Below are 22,624 nucleotides of genomic sequence, written 5' to 3'. Positions count from 1 at the left end.
ATATCTCAGAGCAAAATTTGCTCAGAATTTTCCTCGTTTCTCAAATTTCTCATATGGTGGGACACTTGCATGTCAAGGTATTCCTGTAATTGGAAAATGATTCACTGCTGCCTTATAGCTATGACATGTACCATAAAATATAAGATGTCTACGACTGTGAAAACATGAGGCTTTTCTGAATTACAATCGATCACGTCTTTATTATTATTAATTTCAATAGTTGCAGTGCAAAACCTTAGAGGAGATAAAACCTTTCACAGGAAAGTTCTGTATGGTACACTGAAAGTTTGCTGTCCCGTCATAAAGAGCAATATTGTGAGCATTTAAGCGTAAGGCACAGCAGCATGACATCAAATTTTATCTATATCTTTCGACACTCAATGGCAAGAAGAAGGACTTAATGTGATTAGTATGCTGTGGTCTTCCGACATTCAAACAGTGGTCACAAGATTGGAGAGACAGCTTCCACTAATTATCAGGTTCTCAAGCCTCCCTTAAGACACAACAACAAACTGTATTTTCCCGAACACAAAGTAGTGCGTAAGAATGTTGAAGCATACCTTTAATTAATATTGTCTTTAAATATGAACAAAATTCCAAATTACGAACCTCAAAATAAAAATTTAAACAATCTACTTGGAGCATCCTGTGTTTTATTTTGAAATTGCCGTGATAGTTTCTCTCCCATTGGTTATAAAAGGAGTATGAGCATGACCCTCCGAGTTTTTTTATCGGATGGTAAGAGTACACCTACAAAATGATATGACAGGAAGAAGGAGAACAGGAAAGGTTAAGGTGTTACATGGCAGGGTTGATTATTCGGACAATGCTACTGCTGGGCGGTAAAGACCCCATAATCTAATCAAACTAGCACAAGTGTAAAATTAGTGAGTTGATGTCCAAGCCAAAATTACTTTCATTCTTGCCATAAACAATTACAATACATATGCCACTGTCTGTTCATATATATACTCAGTCTTACATGATAGTCATGTGGTGTATGGAAATGCTGCACATGATTATTAGAAAATACAGAATAATAGGCAAACAAAAAAAGGCTTTTAGAGTTATATGAAAGAGAAAAGACTTTCATTATGATTGTGTCCTTCAGAGCACTGTCCGGGTTTCCTTGAGAAAGGCACCAAACGTTATAACTGCATACCAATAATCGGACTTTACCATCACACTGGCATTTCTCCCTTTTTCTAGTGTATGATTTGAATCTTTGTGTCATACATTTCAGCTCTATTTTACCTTTCTGGAACATAAAATGTCAAATCTCCAAAAGACCAACAGCTACCAATTGTTGACATTGTTATAGCAATGTAAATAGATTTGCTTTGTTTTCGCTCACAGTAAGACACAAATGCTGCAGATTTTTGAATGGAACAGCCTTGTTATTCGACACCAAACTTCTATTTGTTTTTAAGTGAGCTAAAGAAGAAAAAAGTTTCAAAGAACAAGAAAAAAACTCTGAACCTTTCATTTGTTTGTTAAAATGATAGTGCTATCTTTATAGAGTCTTCATAAGCATATTTAGTACAAGTTTCACATGCTGTTAACAATACGTTTATAATAAATAATTGAATTATTTGTAAAGAAACTGAGAGATACCGTATGTAAGCGCATGAATCGAAGATACGACGGCTACACGCATAGAAAACACAACTTGCCAAAAAAAGCAATCTTATGGCGCCGTGACACGATATCACGACAAAAATGGCGGCCATGCGTACGCCGTGATGTCAAGACGCAAGTGAATGACGATACTCATTTATATCAAAATAGAGAAAAGATAAACAAATAAAATGCTAAATCGGGTTGACTTTCTGTTTTAGGATCAAATTAAAATGTAGAGTATAGATGTATATTAAATTTCCTGATTTTGCCCCTTTTAAATCAATAATTGCCATTTTTGGGAGAAAAAAATCTGTGTTTTTAGTAAAGAAATCCTTTTGTAAAATCTAAAAATATATTTTTTAAAAAGCTAACATAAACATTGTTTTAGATTTATAAAAAACTGAATATTCAGGGCTTTAAAAAAAAATCTAAATATTATATCTAAGAAGGTCCGGCCCATATAAAATCGAGTTGACGTTAACGCGGCCCGCGAACCAACCCGCGTCTGACACCCTTGATGTAAGATAACAAAATGACTTATGACGAATCTGTCAAAACAGAAGCTATGTTCTTGTTTTTTAAACCATGAGGATGCTCGAATTTGTGGATTAAAGCTGGCTTTACCATGAAGCCAGGCAGCAAGCAGCATTTCCACACATGATGATGATGATCCACATATTCAGTTCATCGTTGAATAAAAATGACTGGGAAGACATCCGCCTGCAAAAAAAACGTCTTGCTGCCCGTTCCGGCTGGGGCCGGGTCGCAGGGCAGACCTTGCTTGCCACCGGCATGCACTGCAGGATCGCCGGCCGTGAAATAAAAAGCTCTGTTTTTGGAGTGCAACGACGTCAGCCCACTGTCCGGACTTAAATGGAATCTCAAATTCCACGTTGCTCCGCGTTGACTTCCCGCCATGCTCGCCCGCCAAATTGCTCTGTTTTTGGACAAGGCCGATTCCATTCGCTGTAATCTCGCCTGGGGCTCTCATTTCTAAAAAAATAAATAAATAAATCCCATTCGCTGATGCTCTCTGCCATTCAATTCGCCAAGCAACTTTTATTTTCAAATAAGCACCACGGCCTAAGGTCGCATGGGGCTCGCATTTCTGACAGAAATCCACCCTCACACGGGTTCCCGGCCACTCAGAAAGCTCTATTTTGGGATGAAATTGATGTCGCTGCCTGCCATTTTATTTGTGAGTTGAGTGACTGTGACCTTCTTCTGTCTTCCGCCATTTTCCTAGGGGAGTGGCTTCCGCTTGTGAGTTTCAGCGTGGATTTTCATATTTTTCTGAACTATTTTTTTCCAGAAAAAAATCTGCAAAGTAGTGAATCCATGAAGGTTGAAGCTGCAATATGAGGGTCTACTAGTGGCGCTCCGTGCATTTTCTCGTAGCGCCTTCACCGAATCAATCCAACCCTCAAAAACTATTTTATGGCTATAAAACCTCGACTACAGCTTCAGCTGCGACACGTAAAAAATAATCAATAAGCTAACAGACAATTTGGAATTATTTAATATGTATTGATGGATAAAATATAATTTAAGATTCAGGTATTTCTTAGGCTAGCAGAGAAGGCCTTGAAGGCCCCGACGGCCCGCCACTGGGGTCTACTCTGTACAAGCATCTTTAAGAATCCAGCATTCAACATCCCAAACATTCCATTAAAAAAAAACACTACTCTGTTTGTTAACTCACAGCTTGTGTTTAAGTCATTTTTAAAGTTTGAATATGACTTTGGTCTGTACATTTTTAAGCAATTTAGTCTGTCTGACCACCAAGCTATGAGAATAAAATTGGAAAACCACTCACTGAGCCACCATAAGCCTCAAATCAAAAGACTTCCTTTTCACCTATCTTACTTTAAGAGTTTGAGAAAACACCGTTGCTTTATGGGTCATACTGCTGCAATTAGGCGAGTTTCCACTAAGTAGCACATTTACAATGAATTCACCATGGATGACAGGAAAAATGTAATCCCTGACATGTCTTGTGTTGACATTGTAGAGTATTTGTAGACAGACTAATGCTGTGACATCAAAGTGCAAGGTTTTGAACGTTTACGAGCATCCATGTTAGTGCATAGATTTGCGGTTTGAGACCATTTAACAAACAGCAGTGAGCAACGCGGAGGTGACAAACTGCTAAAAAGCGCCGGTCAAACGTCAGAGCCAAGGTGACCAACTGGTGGTCTCATACCGCCCGTGTGTTTATTTTTTTGGATTCATTTCGAACGCTTTACAATATTTGGGGGGGATCCTCGAAAAAGAGAAACAGCTGCAATGACGACAAAGGAGAGCAGATAGGGGTTTCCAACCTAAAGAGCGTGCGTATGTGGTCTTTCTTACCTGTTTGTGCTGGCGACTCGAGGACCTTGCCGTAGCGCATTCCTGCCGGCGTATAGGTTATAGGAGGTTCTAAGCGGGAACGCGCCTTTGGCGTCCACGGAGGTCACGAGAACCAGTAGGAGTAAAAGTGCCATTCCGTTGATCGATTCGCAACCAATACAGGTTTTCAAGACAAATCAGAGCGAGATCGCTACCTCAACGGGCGATGAACATCCGAGCTCCGCTGAGTGACAAAAAGGGGATGGCCATTGTTATTATGAGGACAAAAAGTAATGTTCTATCGATCCTGATCCATAATCCAGATCCAAAATGAACACTTGATACACAGTTTCAATTCATGTGATCTGTTCTAAGTCACACCTTTCGTCCAGGTTTATTTACTCCGACGCAAACCGATTGATGTTCTCCATCAGAACTTCTCTTACCTCATATGAAACAAAGAAAAGAAGAAAAAGTTGCGACACAGTTGCTGCAGACTAAAGCAAGTCCAGCTGCTCCTCCTCTACATCACCGCCCTGAAAACTTCCCCCACCCCGCCCGGAGGAGAAAGCAGACACATCCATGGAGCAGCACGAAAGTATGCACACTACAACTTGTCACATTCACACAAACCTTTTCGAAAATTCATTTTATTCATTCATAAACGCGTCCGAATTTCGTCGAGATTGTGACAATACTGTACTTTTTTTTCAACAACTGTCTATGTATATGGACGGCCTTGTGGGGGCGTGTGGTTAGCACGTCGGCCTCACAGCTCTGGTTTCTCCCGGTTCAAATCCAAGTCACGCCCACCTGTGTGGAGTTTGCATGTTCTCCCCGGGCCTGTGTGAGTTTCCTCCCACATCCCAAAACATGTTTGCATGGTAGGCTGATTGGACACTCAAAATTTCCCCAAGATGTGAGTGTGCTTGCTTGTTCATCTCCCTACGATCGGCTGGGCACCAATTATCGGGTGTTCCCCGCCTCTGGCCCGGAGTCAGCTGGGATAGGCTCCAAAACCCACCCAGGACTCCAGAGCTGTGATGCCGACATGCTAACCACTCAAGCTGCCGGGCCGCCAATAAAGGAACTCTGTGTTTAATTCCACAGTTGACTCTGCAATCCTTAAAGTTCCATGCATGTTTGCTTTAAAAAAAAAAAGACTTCAATAACCACACTTTCAAATCTAAACGATTTATTGTCCAATACAGTGGAGTAAAATACATCGCGCTGGAACAATCGATTCGATCCTAGTTTCAGCAGAGATGCAATAGAATGCTCAAGTCTCTCGGTCCTCCTAGCACCATTATACAAGTTGAGGAAAGGAAGACCCATCCTCCTCCGTCTTGTCAGCTGTCCATCATCTTGTGTCCGCCGTCCATGGGCTGTGGGGGACCAGGTTTCCCAGATGGGAATTTTTCTGAGACAATGGGAGAGCTGCCAACCTCCGTTGACCGCATTTCAGGAGTGCCCTTGTCCCATTTTCGAAGTTGCATGGACGTCCGCTCGACGCCGCGTCCGCTATCTTTGAACCACTCATTATTTTTCTGAATGGCTCTCTTTCAGGTGCACTTGAAAGTCAGAAAATGATGATACATTGTGATCCTTCACCATGTTGCGGCTTCAAAACTGTCAGCTTCAGCACATATAAAAATAGGGTTCCGAAAAAATGTCAAAATTCATGCTGCTTGGCGAACTGGACGACAGAGACCCTCAGTGCACATGGATTTTTTTTCAGAAATGCGAGCCCCGGGCAACCTAACGTCGGAAGCCGTCTTCCTAAACCAAAAATATAGCTTACTCAGCGGACTCCAGGAGCCTCGTGGTCACTGATGGTGCAAGCTCCGGGCGACGTTACGGCAGACGCCTTCGCCCTTGTCCGAAAATTTGGGTGGTTAAGAAGTGGAAGTTGAGTTTCTATTTCAAGTCCGGACAGTGGGATGACGCCTTTGCTCTTATCTGAACATAGAGCTTTCTGGAGCACGGTGGAAGTTTAATTTCCCCCCGGACAATGACGGCAATATCGATGAAAGGGGTCTTAGTACTTCTAACCTGGATTTGAACCCAGGTCTCCCAGTGTGAGGCTGATGCGCAAACCACTCACTCCACCAGGCCGCACAAGAGAATTTTTCAACCCAAAAAAAAACAACGGTCACAAATCTCCATCAACATCTTCCTTGTGCGCCAAAAATCTCTAGCAAAAGCTAGCTCCTCTTAATCTGTTTCTTTTTCGATTTAAATCAATGTCTCATGTCTTGTTTTTTCCTGGGCTCCTGTAGTCTTTCTTCACAGGTGATGTGTGCGACGGTAAATTCACAAAATTCACAGGATATTCAGGCCCTCTCTTTCTCGCTGGGTTGGCTTCCTCCAGTTCTTGTGGAGTTGTTGGCATCTGCACAATCTGGGCCATCTCCTTTTTTCTACTCCCCCTTTGTCTTGGGGTGGTCTTCTGCTTGAATGTAATTTCTTCAAACCTGTCTCTGCAGGTCTGGTTTATGTCATCCCCAAACAGGTTAAGCTTGGCTTCGACATTTAACAGCACCCTTTCCTCCAGGTTGTTGATCAGGTCTGTTTCCAAAGAGCTCCTGGTCTCTCGTCTCACCCGCTGCCATGGTCGCCTTATCCCATCCGCAAGCACACTTTCGGAGGATCTTCTCCTCATTAACTGGAGTTCTGGTATAGTCGTATATTTCTATTGCCATCATCGACATCATGTGGTCCTTCCTGTTAGGCCCTGTGGGTGGGTTTCAGTTAAAAAAGGAATTTTCACATAAGAATATTTCTAAGGCCAGCTAGTCTGATAATTAACTTGATTTAGTGCTTAGGCATTGAGAATACTGACAGGATCTTTTGTGCCAGAAATGAAAAATATATCACATCTCCTTGCACACCCCGGTCTTAACAGGAAAAGAACTGAGTCTAAAGATAAGTGTGGAAAGTGTAGGAGAAATAAAAATTTATGTCAGTGGTTCTTAACCTGGTTTCGATCGAACCCTAGAGCTTTGGTGAGTCGGTCTCAGGGGTTGGGTGGAGCCTTTGCCGCGGAGGTCAAGGCACATCGACTCATCATGTCTATACACGATAACCATCATTGGCTCCAGATTATCACGTGACAATCAGTGCTGCGGGGAATTTATATATCTTGAATTTGGGAAAAAAAATCTGATTTTGTTTAACATTAAAGTAGAGTTCGGTGAATGCGCATATGAAACTTGTGGGGTTTGGGAGCTCAAGTTTAAGAACCACTGATCTATGTGATAATACAAACAGAATACATGATTAGTGTTAGTAATGTCAAAAGGGTTATATGCTGGTGAGTATATATTTTGAGTGCCAGGTTAAAGAGTATATACAGAGAGTATATATTTTAAGTGGATAACAGTCCTCATGACTTTTAGTTGAACGGTTGAATGTTGGCTCCTCCTGTGCCCCAGGCCAGTATTATCCAACCAATTGTTCCGCAGCACACCGTGAGCGATGGTGAGGTGTGCTGCAGGAAATTACAAGAAGCCATACATTGTAAAATCCTGAGAGAAATACCTTTTCTCTCAATTCAGAGATTGAAATTGACATTAAATTATAGATTGTACTTTTACAGGATTCAAATCGTAATACTATAAGATTAAAGTAGTTTTGTTGCTTATTGTTCTGTAACATGAACCAGAAGTTGTTTGGCTTCACAGCTTCAACTTTTGTAGAAGTTACGTAAGTCTGTGTAAGTACAAAACTACTGTTCGATTAATGTTTGGAGATTGAAGTTAATTTGGGAATAAAAAGTTGTAATATTAAAAGATTTAAGTCGTTTTCTTGTTTTTACGTTACTACATGAAATGGTTAATTTTTGGTTAAGTAGGAAGGTAGGGCATTAAGTTTTGGCAACCTAACGTTGGTGTGACCAAAACATTGCTTTTCATTTAGTATTAGGAGATTGGAGTAGTTGTATTGAGTAGTCTTGAGCGTAGACGACATAAAATTAGTAAGATTAAAACGGTCACATTACTTATTTTTACTTCAATCGAACCGGTAGTTGTTTGGGGTCTGCAGACCTCCACTTTTAGTGATATTATGTCACGATTCGGCTGATCTGGAACATGGCGGTCGTACCCAAAAGGGAAAGGCTGATTATCAGTAACGAGCAGCTGGTCACAAGAGGAAGCGAAGCTTGGAGAGACACAATACCCACTTCCACCCAAAACCTTAAGAAGACATGACAATACCTCCCACTTCAGGGATGAATGCAAGACGTCCCAAAACCAGACCCAACCTCAGAAAAAAAATCCCCCTTACTCGCCGCGGCCCTCACCGCGGTGCTCGCCGCCGCCTTGAGGAGGCTAGCGTAGCACGACTGTCGCCCTCCTCCGAGATACAGTAAGAATTTTGCTGCTGCGGCCCCCCCAAAAAGGCAATTTCCCGGTTGCTTCCGAATTTCGGAGCTTTTTAGACATCAGAACTGGGCCCGGATTATTTTTTCCCCGGGAAAAAGACAGCGATGAACCTCGATATGCAAAAAATGCACTAAAATGGGGTAAAATCCACTTCCTGGCATGTATTGATTGAGTACAAATACTGGACCTTCTGAGATATTACTACCAGGCCAGGGGGTGATTTCTCTGTGAAAAGACAGCAATGGACGTCAATGTCGAAACGGCAAAAATTGCACCGAAATGGGGTAAAATCCACTTCCTAGCAGCATTTAGTGATTAAATAAAAACACTGGAGCTTAAATACAAGTATTGGAGCTTTTCAGATATCAGAACCGGGCCCACAATGGAAATATTTTTTAGGAATATAGCCATATTTTACTCACCAAAAATCTTTTTTAACTGTACACAATATCCATCCTTCTTTCTTTCTTCCTTCTTTTCTATCACTATCGAAGCTCATGATGAAAGTCGAGGCTGTCCTGTAATATTTCTGGCATAGTCTTGAAAATGCCTTTAAATCAACACAATATATTTGCTTGTGCAGCTCACTCCAAATACAGTTTGGTAGGTCTCTCGTAGTTAGTGAACTGAAAGTGGCGGACACACCCTTTTCCCGGCTGTAACAGGCTTGCTAGCTTCGGAGTTGACCTTTTCTTAATGATGTCCATATTTTTTTCTGGATAAGTCCGTAGCTTTGTGCGCAAATCTGCAACACTTTGTTTTCCTCCATTAGCCATTGTGGGTGGATTTTGCGATCTTTGGCTGGCTCACTTTGGCTTTGACTAATGATGAACGATAGTAACTTCTGTCCTATGCTTTGATGTAACTAAAGTGGCGCTATTTGACAATAATGATCTAGAGCCGAGATGGGCAAACCGATCTTCAAGGGCCCCCATTGGATCCAGGTTTTTGTTCCCACCGATCCAACACAAACAGTTTAACCAATGAGATTTCTGCTGAAGCAAGAAGCACCTGACCGCAATCCACTCATTAAACTTCTAAGATACCAGATTGGTGGAATGGTTTCCTCTTATAGGTTGGAAGAAAACCCACACCCATTGCGGCCTTATAGATCTGAAATACAACTTTAAGAGCAGGTTAAGAAAGATTGAGACCAATTTAATAGGAAAAAAGGTTTATTACCAAACTGCAAAGTGGAGAGTGAGAGCTCTAACAATGGAGTCCTGTTCAGCGCGATGTTCTTGCAACTCTTGTCGAATGACCAGTGAGTGTGTCTTAAATACAGGCAAAACAGACAGTTGTCACTAGGACTTTGGACAGATACGTTTCAGTCATTTTCCGGGCAAAAAGTAATTGATCAGTGTCGGACAGTTGAGTATTTGTGCTGACATGTCAACGCAATCACAAGACTAAGATTGATTATTCAGTCAGACACTTGGGTGTTTATGCTGACATGTCAGCCATAAGGATGACTACGATGCTGTTATACTTACAAAAACTGATACAATATGAACAAGCAATTGCAAAGAGACTTTGTCTTATCTTACAGGCCCTTTCTGGAATAGTTTGTCCACCCCTAATCTAGAGGGAAAAAGAGGAGATGCTTGATGAACAATATACCAACTATGAAGCCTGGAGTTGGAGGCATCATGTTATATATCTGATAGGTTCATAAATAATTACCCTTCCGATGTAATTATCAATCACTGCAGGCAAACATCTTATTCAATTATTGACATTTAATTAAATAGATTGCATCACTGGTAAGGATTGACCTCATGAGGGGATATAGGTCAGAGCGTCAAGCCTTCATCTTGATCCCCAAAGTATCTCCTCGAACAGTAATTCCCGTACGACTTTAAAGCCGTATATCAAAACAATTACAAGGTTATTGATTAATTCAACATGCGTAAGCAAAAACAATATCTGTAACTATAATAGCAAACAAGGTATTTTACCAATAACAAAACAGGAAACTAAAAACAAACTTCATTTGGATTAAAAACGCCTTCATTTGACATAACAATTATATAACAATTACATAAAGAAGCCTGAAGTGCGTCGCGAGGTATGCACACTATGCAAGTGTTGCTGGAAGTGGCAGATATCCGTATCTGTTGTTGGTCGGAGACCCTGGCGTCTACTTGCTGCAAACCCAGGACAACAGTCCTTGGAGCCCGATACTGGGTGAGATGTCATAAACAATCCTTAGATAAGAACTAGATGACTGGTTACGACCCCGAGCACTCTTCGAACAATTGGAAGAATGATTTACCAAAAAAAAATGATTTACTACACATATATATATATATATATATAATAATAATACAGAATAAACCCAACAATATCATAGAATACACAGCATCACGAACAAAGAAAATTGCATGGAGATATTAAGGCAACATTCTGTGCTTAGTAAAAAAGTAATAGTTATGATAAAAATTATTTAGAATCCATTATTTTAAACCAGATCTTCAGTGTTTTATTAAACAATTAAGAGTATCTTCCCTAAACATAATGTATCAAAAAAATAACGTTGAGTGAAGAAAAAAGACAACATAGAACTACTAAATGTTCCTCTTGACTGATTTCAATTCACTACAGACAGCGTGGTTTTGTCCCCAAGGAATTATAGAGTGAATTGATGACCATCTCCTGGTGTGCCCTGGCAATGACTGGCAAAAAGTGGGAGAGTAATCTTCATTTTGCCCAGTCAAAAAGGATAGGTACCACATCACTGCGGTGCTCGGACGTTTGGTCGCCGGTCTTTTGGTCCCTTTTGGTCGTCGGTCAAATGGTGACAGAGAGTTTACTGTTGAAACCAGCTCTCAAAATTATATTCATGAGAGAAAGTTTAATATCTAAGAGAGTACATTTGACCGGAAACCAAAAGGGACTAAAAGACCGTCGACCAAAAGACCGTCGACCAAACGTCCGGTCATGCATCACTGCAAATCTGAACATTATCCGATATATAGATAATTTTAATAGATTTTTAGACAAATTATTTTACATGAATTATTAATTATTTCTGTGAAAACTGAGGAGAAAAGTCTCTTGGACCAACAGTATAGGCCTAAGGTTGAGGACCATGATCACTGAAACAATGTAGTGTAAATCATAAATGCAGCTATGAAAAATTAAGACAAATACAATTTGTTAATTTTTTTGTTTTGCCAGAGATGCCCACAGTAGCTCAGTTTCACCAACGAGACTTCACAACAATAATCCCGACTATATTATAATAATAAGATCGAACTTCCAGCCAGATAAGGAAATTACATTGACATTTTGGAATTTTGACTGAAAACCTTTGGGTAAATGAGAGCTATTTTAAATGTAATATTTTTGTGGGATTTTTTTAGGAGAAAACATATTTTCTTCACACGAAGGTATTAAATCCATGGCTAACCAAATGATAGCTGAATAACTTTACAAGTCTTTAATATAATATAATATACAATATATTTCATATGAACCCCAACATATAATCAGTTCATCCATGCATACGCATACAAGCCATTCTCCTTCCAGAAATAACAGCGGGTAGATGAGTAATTGTGGGTAACCACAATTTTGCTGGACAGGAGAGCAGTGGCTGCTGGGTAAGTTAACCACTCATCGACCATCTTACCTGTAAAACACAGTCATTTAAACTTTCTTTGCTTATTATGCATGAAAGAACAATATAATGTATAATGCAGTCAATATCCAAATTCCTTTTTCATGGATTCCTGTAAAATGTTCACTCGGGCTTTCTTAGTAATTCATATCACAATATTGGTAGTTGACTATACATCTACTGTGTTTAAGGGTTAAAAGTGAAATACTACACCAAGTGACTTTAAAATCATAGCAGACCGTACGGGAGACAAGTTCATCCAAAGAGTAAAGTTAATATACACAAATTAGTATTCTTTGGGGTACTATAACTAAAATGGTCAAAAAGCTAAATATAAGTTCTAATTTTTTTTGATACCTATACATTTACTACATTAGATGAGTCATTTTCATTTTTGACACCATTTCATAAAACTTTACTCACATTGACACAAATTAATATTGTTACCTGTTTTGGCAAAATGTAGAAAATGTTGTTTTAGGAGCTCCTGGAAACTATTTTCCTGATCAGACAGTGGTCTCCCGAAGAGTGACTCCAGTCCCCCGAAGAAAGCCATGATATCCAAGCAGTGGAAAGCGAAGCGGCTATGAAATGGCACCACAGAACTTGTCGTGTTGACCGCTCCAAAGGGTGTGTGCGTTATGACATAGCGATACACAGGACTATGAAGGGCGGCTGCAAAGCATTTTTTTAAATTAAGAAAAGTATGGAATACATCTACAGGATGATTGAAAAGTAATTATAAAATAGAATAATCCCTCGAATATCACAGAAAATGTACACCAGACATAGCCGCGATATTCGAAAAGCCGAGAATTATGATTACAGTGGTACCTCGACATAAGAGCACCCCGACATATGAGCATTTTGACATATGAGTACAATTTTGAGCAAATAATTATCTCTAGATACGAGACAAATTTCGAGATACGAAAAAGCCAGGTGGCCAAAACATGAGGGGCTGTTTATGATTTTAGCGCACTTTTTTACCGCATCTCTTTCGTGTATAACAGATATCTAGCGTTGCGTTTTTTTCAGTGTTTTATTCCGTCACACAGCGCGAATGGCATAGCGATCACTAGTATGTGGAATATATATTACTTTTTGTTGGCAAGTGGTCGCGCATTATCCCATTGTGAGGACAAGTGTGTGTATCGTTTTCGGAATATTTTGAAAGGAATACAAAAGCAAACAGCCCATCGATAGTAAAATTCAGGGTAGAGCAGGGGTCTCAAACCCGCGCCCCCGACCAAATGCGGCCCACGGGGTGATCATTTGCGGCCCGCGTCTTAATATGCAAGATTAATGTCCGTGCGGCCCGCAAGATTGATATGAATGACACTGTTCAGAGCTGGATGAACCAATCACGGTGAAGTATACGGCTCTGGAGGGTGGGACATTGGCCGGGCTGTCCAGTGCCTCGCTCACTCCGCTCGGCTCGGAGAGCTGCCGTAATCCAATACGATCGGAGAGCTGCCGTAATCCAATACGATCGGAGAGCGAAAGTGCGCATGCGCCACTGACCCGCGCGACTGAAAGTTAAACGGTCAAATCGAAAGAGCGCATGCGCCACAGAACCGCGCAACTGAAAGTTAAAAATTCAATCCGAGACTCATTCCTGGTGTAAACACATATTACAGCCCCAGAGATGTCTGTTTCAAAGCCTGCCGCGAAGAGAAAGGTCACTGATGAGCACAGTTTCAAGAAAAGTGGGGAGTGCAATATTTCTTTGTTGAATATGGGGATGTGCTCTACTTCACTGAGGTACGTTGGCTCAGGAGGGGAAATGTATTGAAGAGATTTTTTGAGTTGAGAGCAGAAGTAAAAGACTTCATGGAGATAGACGGGGTTGCTGTTCCTGTGCTAAGTGATCCCAAATGGCTCATGGACTTAGCTTTTCTTGTTGATATCACATATGAGCTTAATGTACTGAACAAGAAGCTACAAGGCTACAAGTGGCAACTTGTCAGTGCTGCCTATGACAACGTGAAAGCATTCTGCAATAAACTTTTGTTATGGAAAGCCCAGCTCTCTCAGACAAACCTTTTCCATTTCCCAGCAAGCAAGGCGCTTGTGGATGCAGGCACACCATTCAGTGGTGAGAAATATGTGTTTCGAAGCTGCAGGAGGAATTTCATCACAGATTTGCAGACTTCAAGACACACAAAGCCACATTTCAAATTTTTGCGTACCCCTTCTCCTTTGATGTGCAAGATGCCCCTCCTGAGCTTCAAATGGAGCTCATTGACCTGCAGTGCAACTCTGCACTCAAAGCCAAGTTCAGGGAGGTGAGTGGAGAAGCAGACAAGCTTGGGCAATTTTTGAGAGAGTTGACCCCCAGTTTCCCTGAACTTTCACAAATGTTCAAGCGGACCATGTGCCTTTTTGGGAGCACATACTTGTGTGAGAAACTCTTCTCCACCTTGAACTTCAATAAGTCCAAGACTTACTGATGAGCATCTTCAAGCTCTATTGGGGGTCTCCACTGCTTCCTCCCTCAAACCAAATGTGACTCAGCTATGTGAGAAGAAGCGCTGCCAGGTCTCTAGCAGCAAGAAGTAGATAAGAGAAGCTGTGTCCAGAATATTTCATGTTCAATGTTCCATTCAAGTTCAGAAAGTTAAAATTTAAAGAGCTGTTAATACAGACATTTGAAAAGGAATAAAAATAATTAGTTTTCTCTACTTAGCCAGCCACTGTATATCTACTGTATTCTCATTATTTTTTATTTTTTTTATTACGTATTGATTTATTTTTTATTAATATTTAAGTTAATTTATTTAATCCATTATTTTTTGTTAAAAAATAAAGATATTTGATAACGTTGGAATGTTTTATCAGCGCTTTTCTTGTGGAAATCCTGATGCGGCCCAGTCTCACCCAGACTCTGCCTCTTGCGGCCCTCAGGTAAATTGAGTTTGAGACCCCTGGGGTAGAGGCTGGGGCAAACAGCCAACCCGGCCGGGAGAAGAAAGGTATAAAAATGTAAAACAAAATTAGAATTAGGTTTAGTGTAAGATTAAATAAAATTTACTTTTGAGTATGTCTGCATTGTATTCCAAGTTCATTTAAATTTGTTTGTTATATTACGATACACCGGTGCAAAAAGTCTCCTCCACTCTGCCCTCTGTCATCGTTTTGGCAAATCTCCGATATCCTCCTTGGACCGTCAGCAAGCTCATAAAAACATGATGCTATCGGCAACTCACGGCCGCCTGCTAATTCCACAATAACTGTAATCTAGACTAAAGGGTTCCACAATACTCCATTTACAATACATTAACTAATGACTTTCATCCTGCAATTCTAGTTTATTGTGAAATCAGTTGACGCGATTACTAGTTAACTTGAGAAGTAAGTGGCGAATGATAGTGCCTCCATTGAGTTTTTAAATAAAAGCTCATACATTATTGTTCATCATTTCATTCTTGAATTGTAGAAATTACATTTCAAAAATGAATTCCGAGGGGGGGCCAAGTGGTTAGTGCATTGGCCTCAAAGTTCTGGGGTCGAGGGTTCTATCCTCATTGTGTGAAATTTGAATAGCCTCCCCGGGCTTGCGTGGGTTTTCTCCAGGTACTACATTTGCCCGGCCATTCTTTTAGGGTATCCCCTGACTGGTGCCCATAGTTAGCTGGAATAGGCTTCAACACTCACCGCGACACTTATGAGGATAAGCGGTTCAGAAAATGAATGAATGAATTAGTTACTTTAAAACTGGGAGGTACTTTTCAATCACCGTGCATATATTGTTGAACACATTATTTTTGTTTAACTTCATTAAGAGGGGTATTTACCAGCAGCCCTCTCGGCTAGATCATTGTTGGGACATGTTACTCTGATGTCTGAGATCATGGTTGTGTATGCTCTCTCCGGACAGCGGTCTTTGGTTGGGCAGGGGTCAGAAGAGGGATAAAGCTCCAGTGCTGCTTTGGGAAGCTTTTCATTAAAAGTCTTGAGTTTCTCTGAAATGAAACAGACATCAACATGCAATAAACTGCCATACTACTGTGGAATATACCTGCCAACTGGCTTAATAATTGTTTGTTCATATCGAACCATTGGGGCCAAACAGGTTTTATAATTGTTTGTTAAGACAGTGGAATGTAGGATAGGCAAACTAGCTGGCCTTGCAATTGTTTGTTCGCACCACGAATTGTAAGATAGCTAACTAAATGACCTTGCAATTGTTTGTTCGCCTCGCGAAATGTAACTTTGGCTGGCTAACAGGGTTTGCAATTGTTTCATTTGTATTTTGCAATGTGGCCAACTCGCTTTGGAGCTGTTTGTTTGAATCGCGCAATATAAGATAGGCTGCGGCAGTTTGTGTGAGCTATAAACATTCCGTGTTTTCATACAACTTAAACCTGCAAATGTCTAACCATATTAGCCGAAAGTTTGGTTTACATAAAATCTGTCATACATCAATGTCTTAGAAATATTTGCCCAAAAATTTACTCATATCTCAAATTGCTCGTATGTCGCGCCACTCATATGTCGAAGTACCACTGTATTTCCAAATCAAGGCTACTCACGCCAGGCCAGTCAGACCACGTTTAACTAGGTTTAGACCTAGGGCTAAGATGGCCACGCTCCAACCTTAGTAAAATGGCCGTGCCCTGAGCCAGCAGTGTCAGTTTTTCACATTTTATGCAAGATGCGCAAGTTTTTTCTTGGATTTCATTCATAGACGTCAAACGCAATTTTGTTTAGCATTTTATCGGTTTATTTTTTCTCTATTTTGAAATAAATGACCGTGTCGGCCGCATTGTCTTGTGTCATGATGTCACTGCACCATTGCGTCGTGGCGTCATCGTGCCTTGGCATTGTCAACCTGCAGTTTCGTGCACGTCATGTTTTATGCGCATATTAGCTGTACTAAAGATTCAATCATAATTTTTTGTCCGTCAAAAGCGGGTTAATGCGAGTGAATAGGGTATATTTCAAAAACATTTCTCCAAATTTCTCGCAAATGATTCTTCACTTTGTTTTCATTCTTTAACTGGCTTGCAATTTAGACTCAGTTGTGGGTCATATAATATTAAAATATAAAACTTTACTTCCTCTTAGATGTTATTTTAACGACTGACAGACAATGAGTAAACAATAGTAGTAGCAGTTTAGGATTGTGGGCAGGTAGTGAGAGAAGAATTTCTGGGCCATTTTGCAAAAACAGAGGTTAAAACAAGCAGTTTTGTACTTCTGCAACTTTCTACGTCACAAAGACTCACCTTTCAGCTCCAACTTCATGGTCCCAACTTTCGCTCATACCACCACACCCACAGTCCCACAACACACACAATCATGTTGAACAGTCACTTTCTTTCAATTGGTTTAATCTTCTGTGTCTTTCGAAGTTATGTTTAACCACCTCCTGAAAGTTTTGTAATTAGTGCGTATTGAATAATCAACAATATAGCCTAGAACAGTATGCTAAGCTGGTGTCAACGCTTAGCCGTCGGCCGCCATGTTTAAGTTTACACATTATATTAGATTAGATAACTTTATTCATCCCGTATTCGTGAAATTCATTATATTTAGATTTTAATATTATTAGTCTTTTGACATGTTTATGGGTTAGGGTTACAAACGTATTGTGGGGGTTTTAACGGGGGTGGTCCTGCTTTGTGGTTTTTCGTTTATCGCGGCCATGTCTGGTCTAACCGGGATATTTGAGTGATTACTGTATATAATAAAAAAATGCTGAAAAACATTTGCTCTCTGGGTTTAGTCACCTGTCACAAACCACCTGTAGTCCCCCCATGTCCACATAGAGATATTTTCAGCTGGTGGACTGCAGAAAGAGAAGAACATTTATCCCAGTTACAATGCAGTAGTAAATGCTTAATCTTAATAAGGTCAAGCATCACCTGAAGTCCACTTCTTGTTCTGTTGTCCCAATGACAAAAGGGACATCATTGTAGGATCCTTTCTTTTCCCATATCTCAAAAGGTGATGCTTCAAGGACATACCCATCCACTACTGCAACTGGGGCACTGAACAGCCCATTGGTTGGAAGGTCAGTCAACTGATCTGCAGCCCAAGAGGGGTATTCCTGCCATGGGACAGCCTGTCAAACAGTAAGTAGTAAGTGACATATTTTTCAAAATATAAAGCGATAAATGTATCTGGTAATCAAATACTGGATCTAATTTTTTTCACATTTCAAATTTCAATTCAAAATGTACTAACCAAAGAAAAACATTTGTTCAATCATTGAAAGACTAAAAAATAGTCTCAATGACTAATATATGAAATAATTAAATAATGTACTTTTACACTTTCAAATATTTAAAAGAATGCACAATTACAGTGCTGTGAAGAGCTATTTTCCCCCTTCTTGATTTCTGTGTTTTTGCATAATTATCACAGTTTCTAAATAATGATTTCAATCACCAAGGCAGAAAAAATTACGAACTTGTCTGGCCCTGTGAAAAAGTAATTGCCCCCTGAAAGGAAAAACGGGCTGTGCCACCTTTGACAGCAATAACTGAAATGAAGCGGTTAGAATAGTTTGTGATGAGTGTTTCAAAACACTTTTGCAATTTTGTCCCAACTGTGCAGAATTGTTTCAATTCTGCAATACTAGAGTTTTCTAGCACGAACAGCCCATTTCAGACCACAGCATTTCAATAGGATTTAAATCTGGACTTTGACTTGACCACTCCAAATCATTAACTTTGGATTTTTTTTTAGCCACTCAGAGGTGGACCTGCTGGTTTATTTGGATTGTTGTCTAGCTGCATGCTCCAAGAGGGCTGGAGTTTGGCGCAGGAATTGGGGATAGTATGTTCTCCTTCAAAATGTGCTGGTAGACAGCAGAATTCATTCTTCCATCAATTACAGGAAGTCATCATGTTCCTGAGGTAGCTAAGCAGCCCCAGACTATCACAGTTCCACCACCATGCATCACTGTTGGTATAGTGTTATTTTAATGGAGCTGTGCCATTTTTTCAACAAATGTAACAGGACACACACTTTCAGATAAGTTCAACTTTTGACTCATGAGTCCACAGAATATTCTTCTAAACGTGTGAAGCAGCATCATGATGTTTTTGGGCAAACCTAAGAGGACCCTTCAAATTGTTTTTGTACAGTAAAGGTTTTTGTCTTGGAACTCTGCCGTGGATGCCAGCTTTGCCAGTTTTTATAGCTTCTTTTGTGACCTCCTGTCGTCGTCTCGCTCTGAATAACTTTAGCTGGCTGACCACCGGGGAAGGTTTGCCACAGTTCTGCCACTATTCCCAGTTCTCTCCATTTGTGGATAATGGCTCTGACTGGAGTGCCAAAGCCTTGGAAATAGTTCTTTTAATCTTTTCCGGACTGTTAGATGTCAATCCCTTTTTTTTGCATTTCTTTTTAAATTTCTTAGGATTGTGTCATAATGCTCTGATCTTGTAACCTACTTCATGTTGTCTTACACATTATATTTATATTATATTTATATTCACATTATGTTGTCTTACACATTATATTTTTCTTGATTTAACACGTGGTGGTAATAAAGTGTGAGTGTGGCCTGTGCAATGTAAATCAGCTGACCTCCAGTTGTGATTAGTCAATTATTTTGTAATTTAATAAAGGAGGACAATTACTTTTTCAGAGGGCCAGACAAGTTTGTCATTTTTTATGTGTTGGTAAATAAAAATCATGATGTATAAACTTCATTTTCTATCTACCTGGGTTGTCTGTGTCATACTAAAATTGGTTTAATCTGAAATGTTGGTGTGTGATAAATATGCAAAAAACACAGAAATCAGGAAGGGGGTAAATACTTTTTTAAGGCACTGTATATATCTTTTTGGGCAAAAATTCTGACAATTGCTATATTTATGGGAATTAAATCATGTACCTGTAATATCTGTTTAACAGAGAGACTTCGAAGGCATACAACATCCTTGCAGCCAGTTTTTTTCAGAAAAACCAGATTGTCTGACTCAGCCTGCTTCAGTGTTGCATTATATACATATGATCCACTCATATCTATTGCTGCATGGAAGAGACCCTTTGCAAGAGGTGACATCATTAGGGTCCATACGGAGGTCCCACCTTACAGAGCAGAAAAACATGTCATCTACATTTTGAGGGGGGCTTCAAGACACCATGCTCCTAGAGATTAAATGTGAGTGCTATCTATGCTATAAGAGTCTTTTTGTCTCATAGCGATCAATAAGACATATTAATTAACAAGAGGAAGAGCTGAGCTCCCCAAGGCTTATTGTCAGGTTTTTATTGCATATTATACATTTTCTTGTGATGAAGAATATGCTTGGCCTTGCAACGAAAGAATTTTTTTGCTCACCCCAAGTTCATGATTATTATTATCATACTTGCAGACAAATACAAACTTGGAAGCCTTAATTTAGATAAAACAAAGAGGAGCCACAACACCTTGGAGTACTAGGAATATGGTCTGGGAACTGCACCTGTGACATCTGCCTTCACAACAGATGCTCTACAGAGCTTCCTAATGCTTGGGCCCTCATCTGTTTTGACTGTTGTGAACTTGTTTTGTTACACATGTATTAGCCCTGCCACTTTAGACATCTGACTGTTTCCTCCCCTCCCTTTATAGTTGAGACATTCATGTAATTTATTCTGCGTTAGTAAATAAAAATCATCATTTATGAACTTCATTTTCTATTTACCTGGGTTGTCTCTGTGTCATAGTAAAATTCGTTTGATGAGCTGAAACCTTTGTGTGTGATAAATATGCAAAAAACAAAGAAGTCAGGAAGGGCCAAATACTTTATTAAGGCACTGTATATATCTTTTTTGGCAAAAATTCGGACAATTGCTATATTTATGGATTTTAAAACATACAGAGAGTTCGAAGGCATAAAAGATTCTTGCAGCCAGTATTTTTCAGAAAGACCTTTGGTCGTCATCTGTTTTGACTATTGTGAACTTGTTTTGTTACACGTGTATTAGGCTTAACGCACATGGATGCTCAGACATCTGACTTGTCCCCCCCCCCCTTTTATAGTTGAGACATCCATGTAATCAGTGCCCCCGAATTTACTAAAAAACACAGATAAGACGGTTAGAATGAAGATGGGAAGCTGGCTCAGCGGCCGTTCTTACAAGTGAAAATTCCAGAAGACGGTCTTTTCCTCTTTTTTTGAGCATGAATTTGGGGATGTCTAAAATGAGACACAAAATTGTCCCCTTGAAGAATTGTCATTCTTAGTTATTTTTATTCATTAACGAAAATATTCTTGATTTAATATAAAAAGAATTCTCATTTTTGTTTTTGTGAGAGCACCACACCTGGAAAGGTACAATTTCAAGAGGAGGGTCTTTGTTGACATATTTTTGTTGCAGGTTCAATTTGTTAGATGGCACATAAACAATAGCAGGCAATGATGAGGCGATGAAGCTTAGTAGGCACAATATCAAATATATTAAAACTTGGGCTCTGAATACTGGGGGAGGTTTAGAGAGAAGCTTAAAAATAGGTATTGGCAACAAAATTGAAGTACAGTGGTACCTCTACCTACAAATTTTTCTACAGCAGGGGTCTCAAACCAATTCTGCAAAAGGCCATAGTGAGTCCTAGTCTTTGTTTAGCATTTGGCTGCAATCAACAGATTACACTTCCATAAGGTGTCTGCTTATTTGGTTTGAATGAAAACCTGCACCCCCTACAGTCCTGTTGCGGCTGGCAGCCTGAACACACACTATGTAGGTGTGTGGTTTCTTTTTTCTCTACAGGTACCTGGAGCTGTGGCTCCACCCCTGTGACAAAGCCCTGCCCAGGCCAACACAGCTGTGACTACTTCCCCATCATCCCTCCTCCAATGGAGATTCACTTCCTGCCCTTATTTAAACCCTTTTCAAATGTCAGTTCCCCCCCTTTTTGCTGAACTGCTGACTTGCAGGCTTGTGAGTACGTTACTCCTTGTTATATTTTGTATATGTGTTGGCGAAGTTAATGATTTTGGGTTGCATAGGGGGACTTGAGATAAGTTTAGACACCCCGGGGTATACATATCGTTTGTGCATTTAGGCACGTAGTTATTGCCCTGTCTAGACTAGTACATCAGTTTGACAGTGAAACCCTTCAGTCTTATATCCTGTATTTTGTGAGTGTTCATTTGGACACCTGTCTGGGAGGTTTTTTTTTACCGTGTTTATTTAAGGGTGCCACTTTAATATCTCGTGCTTCCCTTATGTTATCCCGTAGTCTAAGTTTTATGGACTTTGTTGTAAATAAAATATAACTGAAGGCTACTTGCATTATTTGTCTGGACTCATCCTTGACCGAACCCGTCTGCTGTGGTAGTTGCCACTCCCTGGTATATCTTACCCCAGGGGGAGTCGTAACAAGTCCTTTGAGGACCAGTTTGAGAACACTGTTCTACAGTCCTGTCCAAAAGCCTTGACAATGACATAGATATTAAATTTTCACAAAGTCTGTTCCTTCAGGGTTTTTTGGTATTTGGCAGATGTTTCTGTGGTATGATGACATAAAATTGGAAGTTTACACAAGTATCTAAAGCTTTTATTGAAAATTACATGCAATAGGTCAATGTGGCTTCTTTTCTGCCCTCCTTGACAGCAGTCCTTCTTCCAAAAGGCTTCAACTTACAGAGCATGAAGATGCACTCACAACTGCCTGCTCCCATTTCTGAGCAAGCTCTGTGCTGGTGGTGGTCCAATCCCA

At 40.1% G+C, this 22,624-nt stretch overlaps 2 protein-coding genes across 7 annotated transcripts in view; both read right to left on the bottom strand.

Annotated features, from left to right (window-relative positions):
• LOC144194244 (EMILIN-1-A-like) overlaps positions 1 to 4,493 on the bottom strand; it is a 28,684-nt gene extending 24,191 nt beyond the window's left edge. The window contains exons 1-2 of one of the 2 annotated variants that reach the window (XM_077713164.1): positions 4,398 to 4,493; positions 3,973 to 4,195 (exon numbers count right to left, since the gene is read on the bottom strand). In XM_077713164.1, coding sequence (XP_077569290.1) covers positions 3,973 to 4,106 — 134 coding nt within the window. In that variant the 5' untranslated portion in view covers positions 4,107 to 4,195; positions 4,398 to 4,493. Of the gene's footprint in view, positions 1 to 3,972; positions 4,196 to 4,332 lie in introns of both variants that reach the window. The other variant, XM_077713163.1, reaches the window with a different exon arrangement.
• A 5,000-nt stretch (positions 4,494 to 9,493) lies between these two features.
• Positions 9,494 to 22,624, bottom strand: part of LOC144194546 (para-nitrobenzyl esterase) — a 29,145-nt gene continuing 16,014 nt past the window's right edge. For all 5 annotated transcript variants that reach the window (XM_077713680.1, XM_077713684.1, XM_077713681.1 and 2 more), the window contains 6 exons: positions 19,811 to 20,007; positions 17,829 to 18,028; positions 17,694 to 17,752; positions 15,756 to 15,923; positions 12,406 to 12,633; positions 9,494 to 11,970 (listed from right to left, as the gene is read on the bottom strand). In XM_077713680.1, the coding sequence (XP_077569806.1) occupies positions 11,828 to 11,970; positions 12,406 to 12,633; positions 15,756 to 15,923; positions 17,694 to 17,752; positions 17,829 to 18,028; positions 19,811 to 20,007 (995 nt within the window). In that variant the 3' untranslated portion in view covers positions 9,494 to 11,827. The remainder of the gene's footprint in view (positions 11,971 to 12,405; positions 12,634 to 15,755; positions 15,924 to 17,693; positions 17,753 to 17,828; positions 18,029 to 19,810; positions 20,008 to 22,624) is intronic.

The sequence above is a fragment of the Stigmatopora nigra genome, chromosome 3 (genome assembly GCF_051989575.1).
Source record: "Stigmatopora nigra isolate UIUO_SnigA chromosome 3, RoL_Snig_1.1, whole genome shotgun sequence".
Taxonomy (NCBI): domain Eukaryota; kingdom Metazoa; phylum Chordata; class Actinopteri; order Syngnathiformes; family Syngnathidae; genus Stigmatopora; species Stigmatopora nigra.
This window is presented reverse-complemented; position numbering and strand designations above follow the sequence as displayed.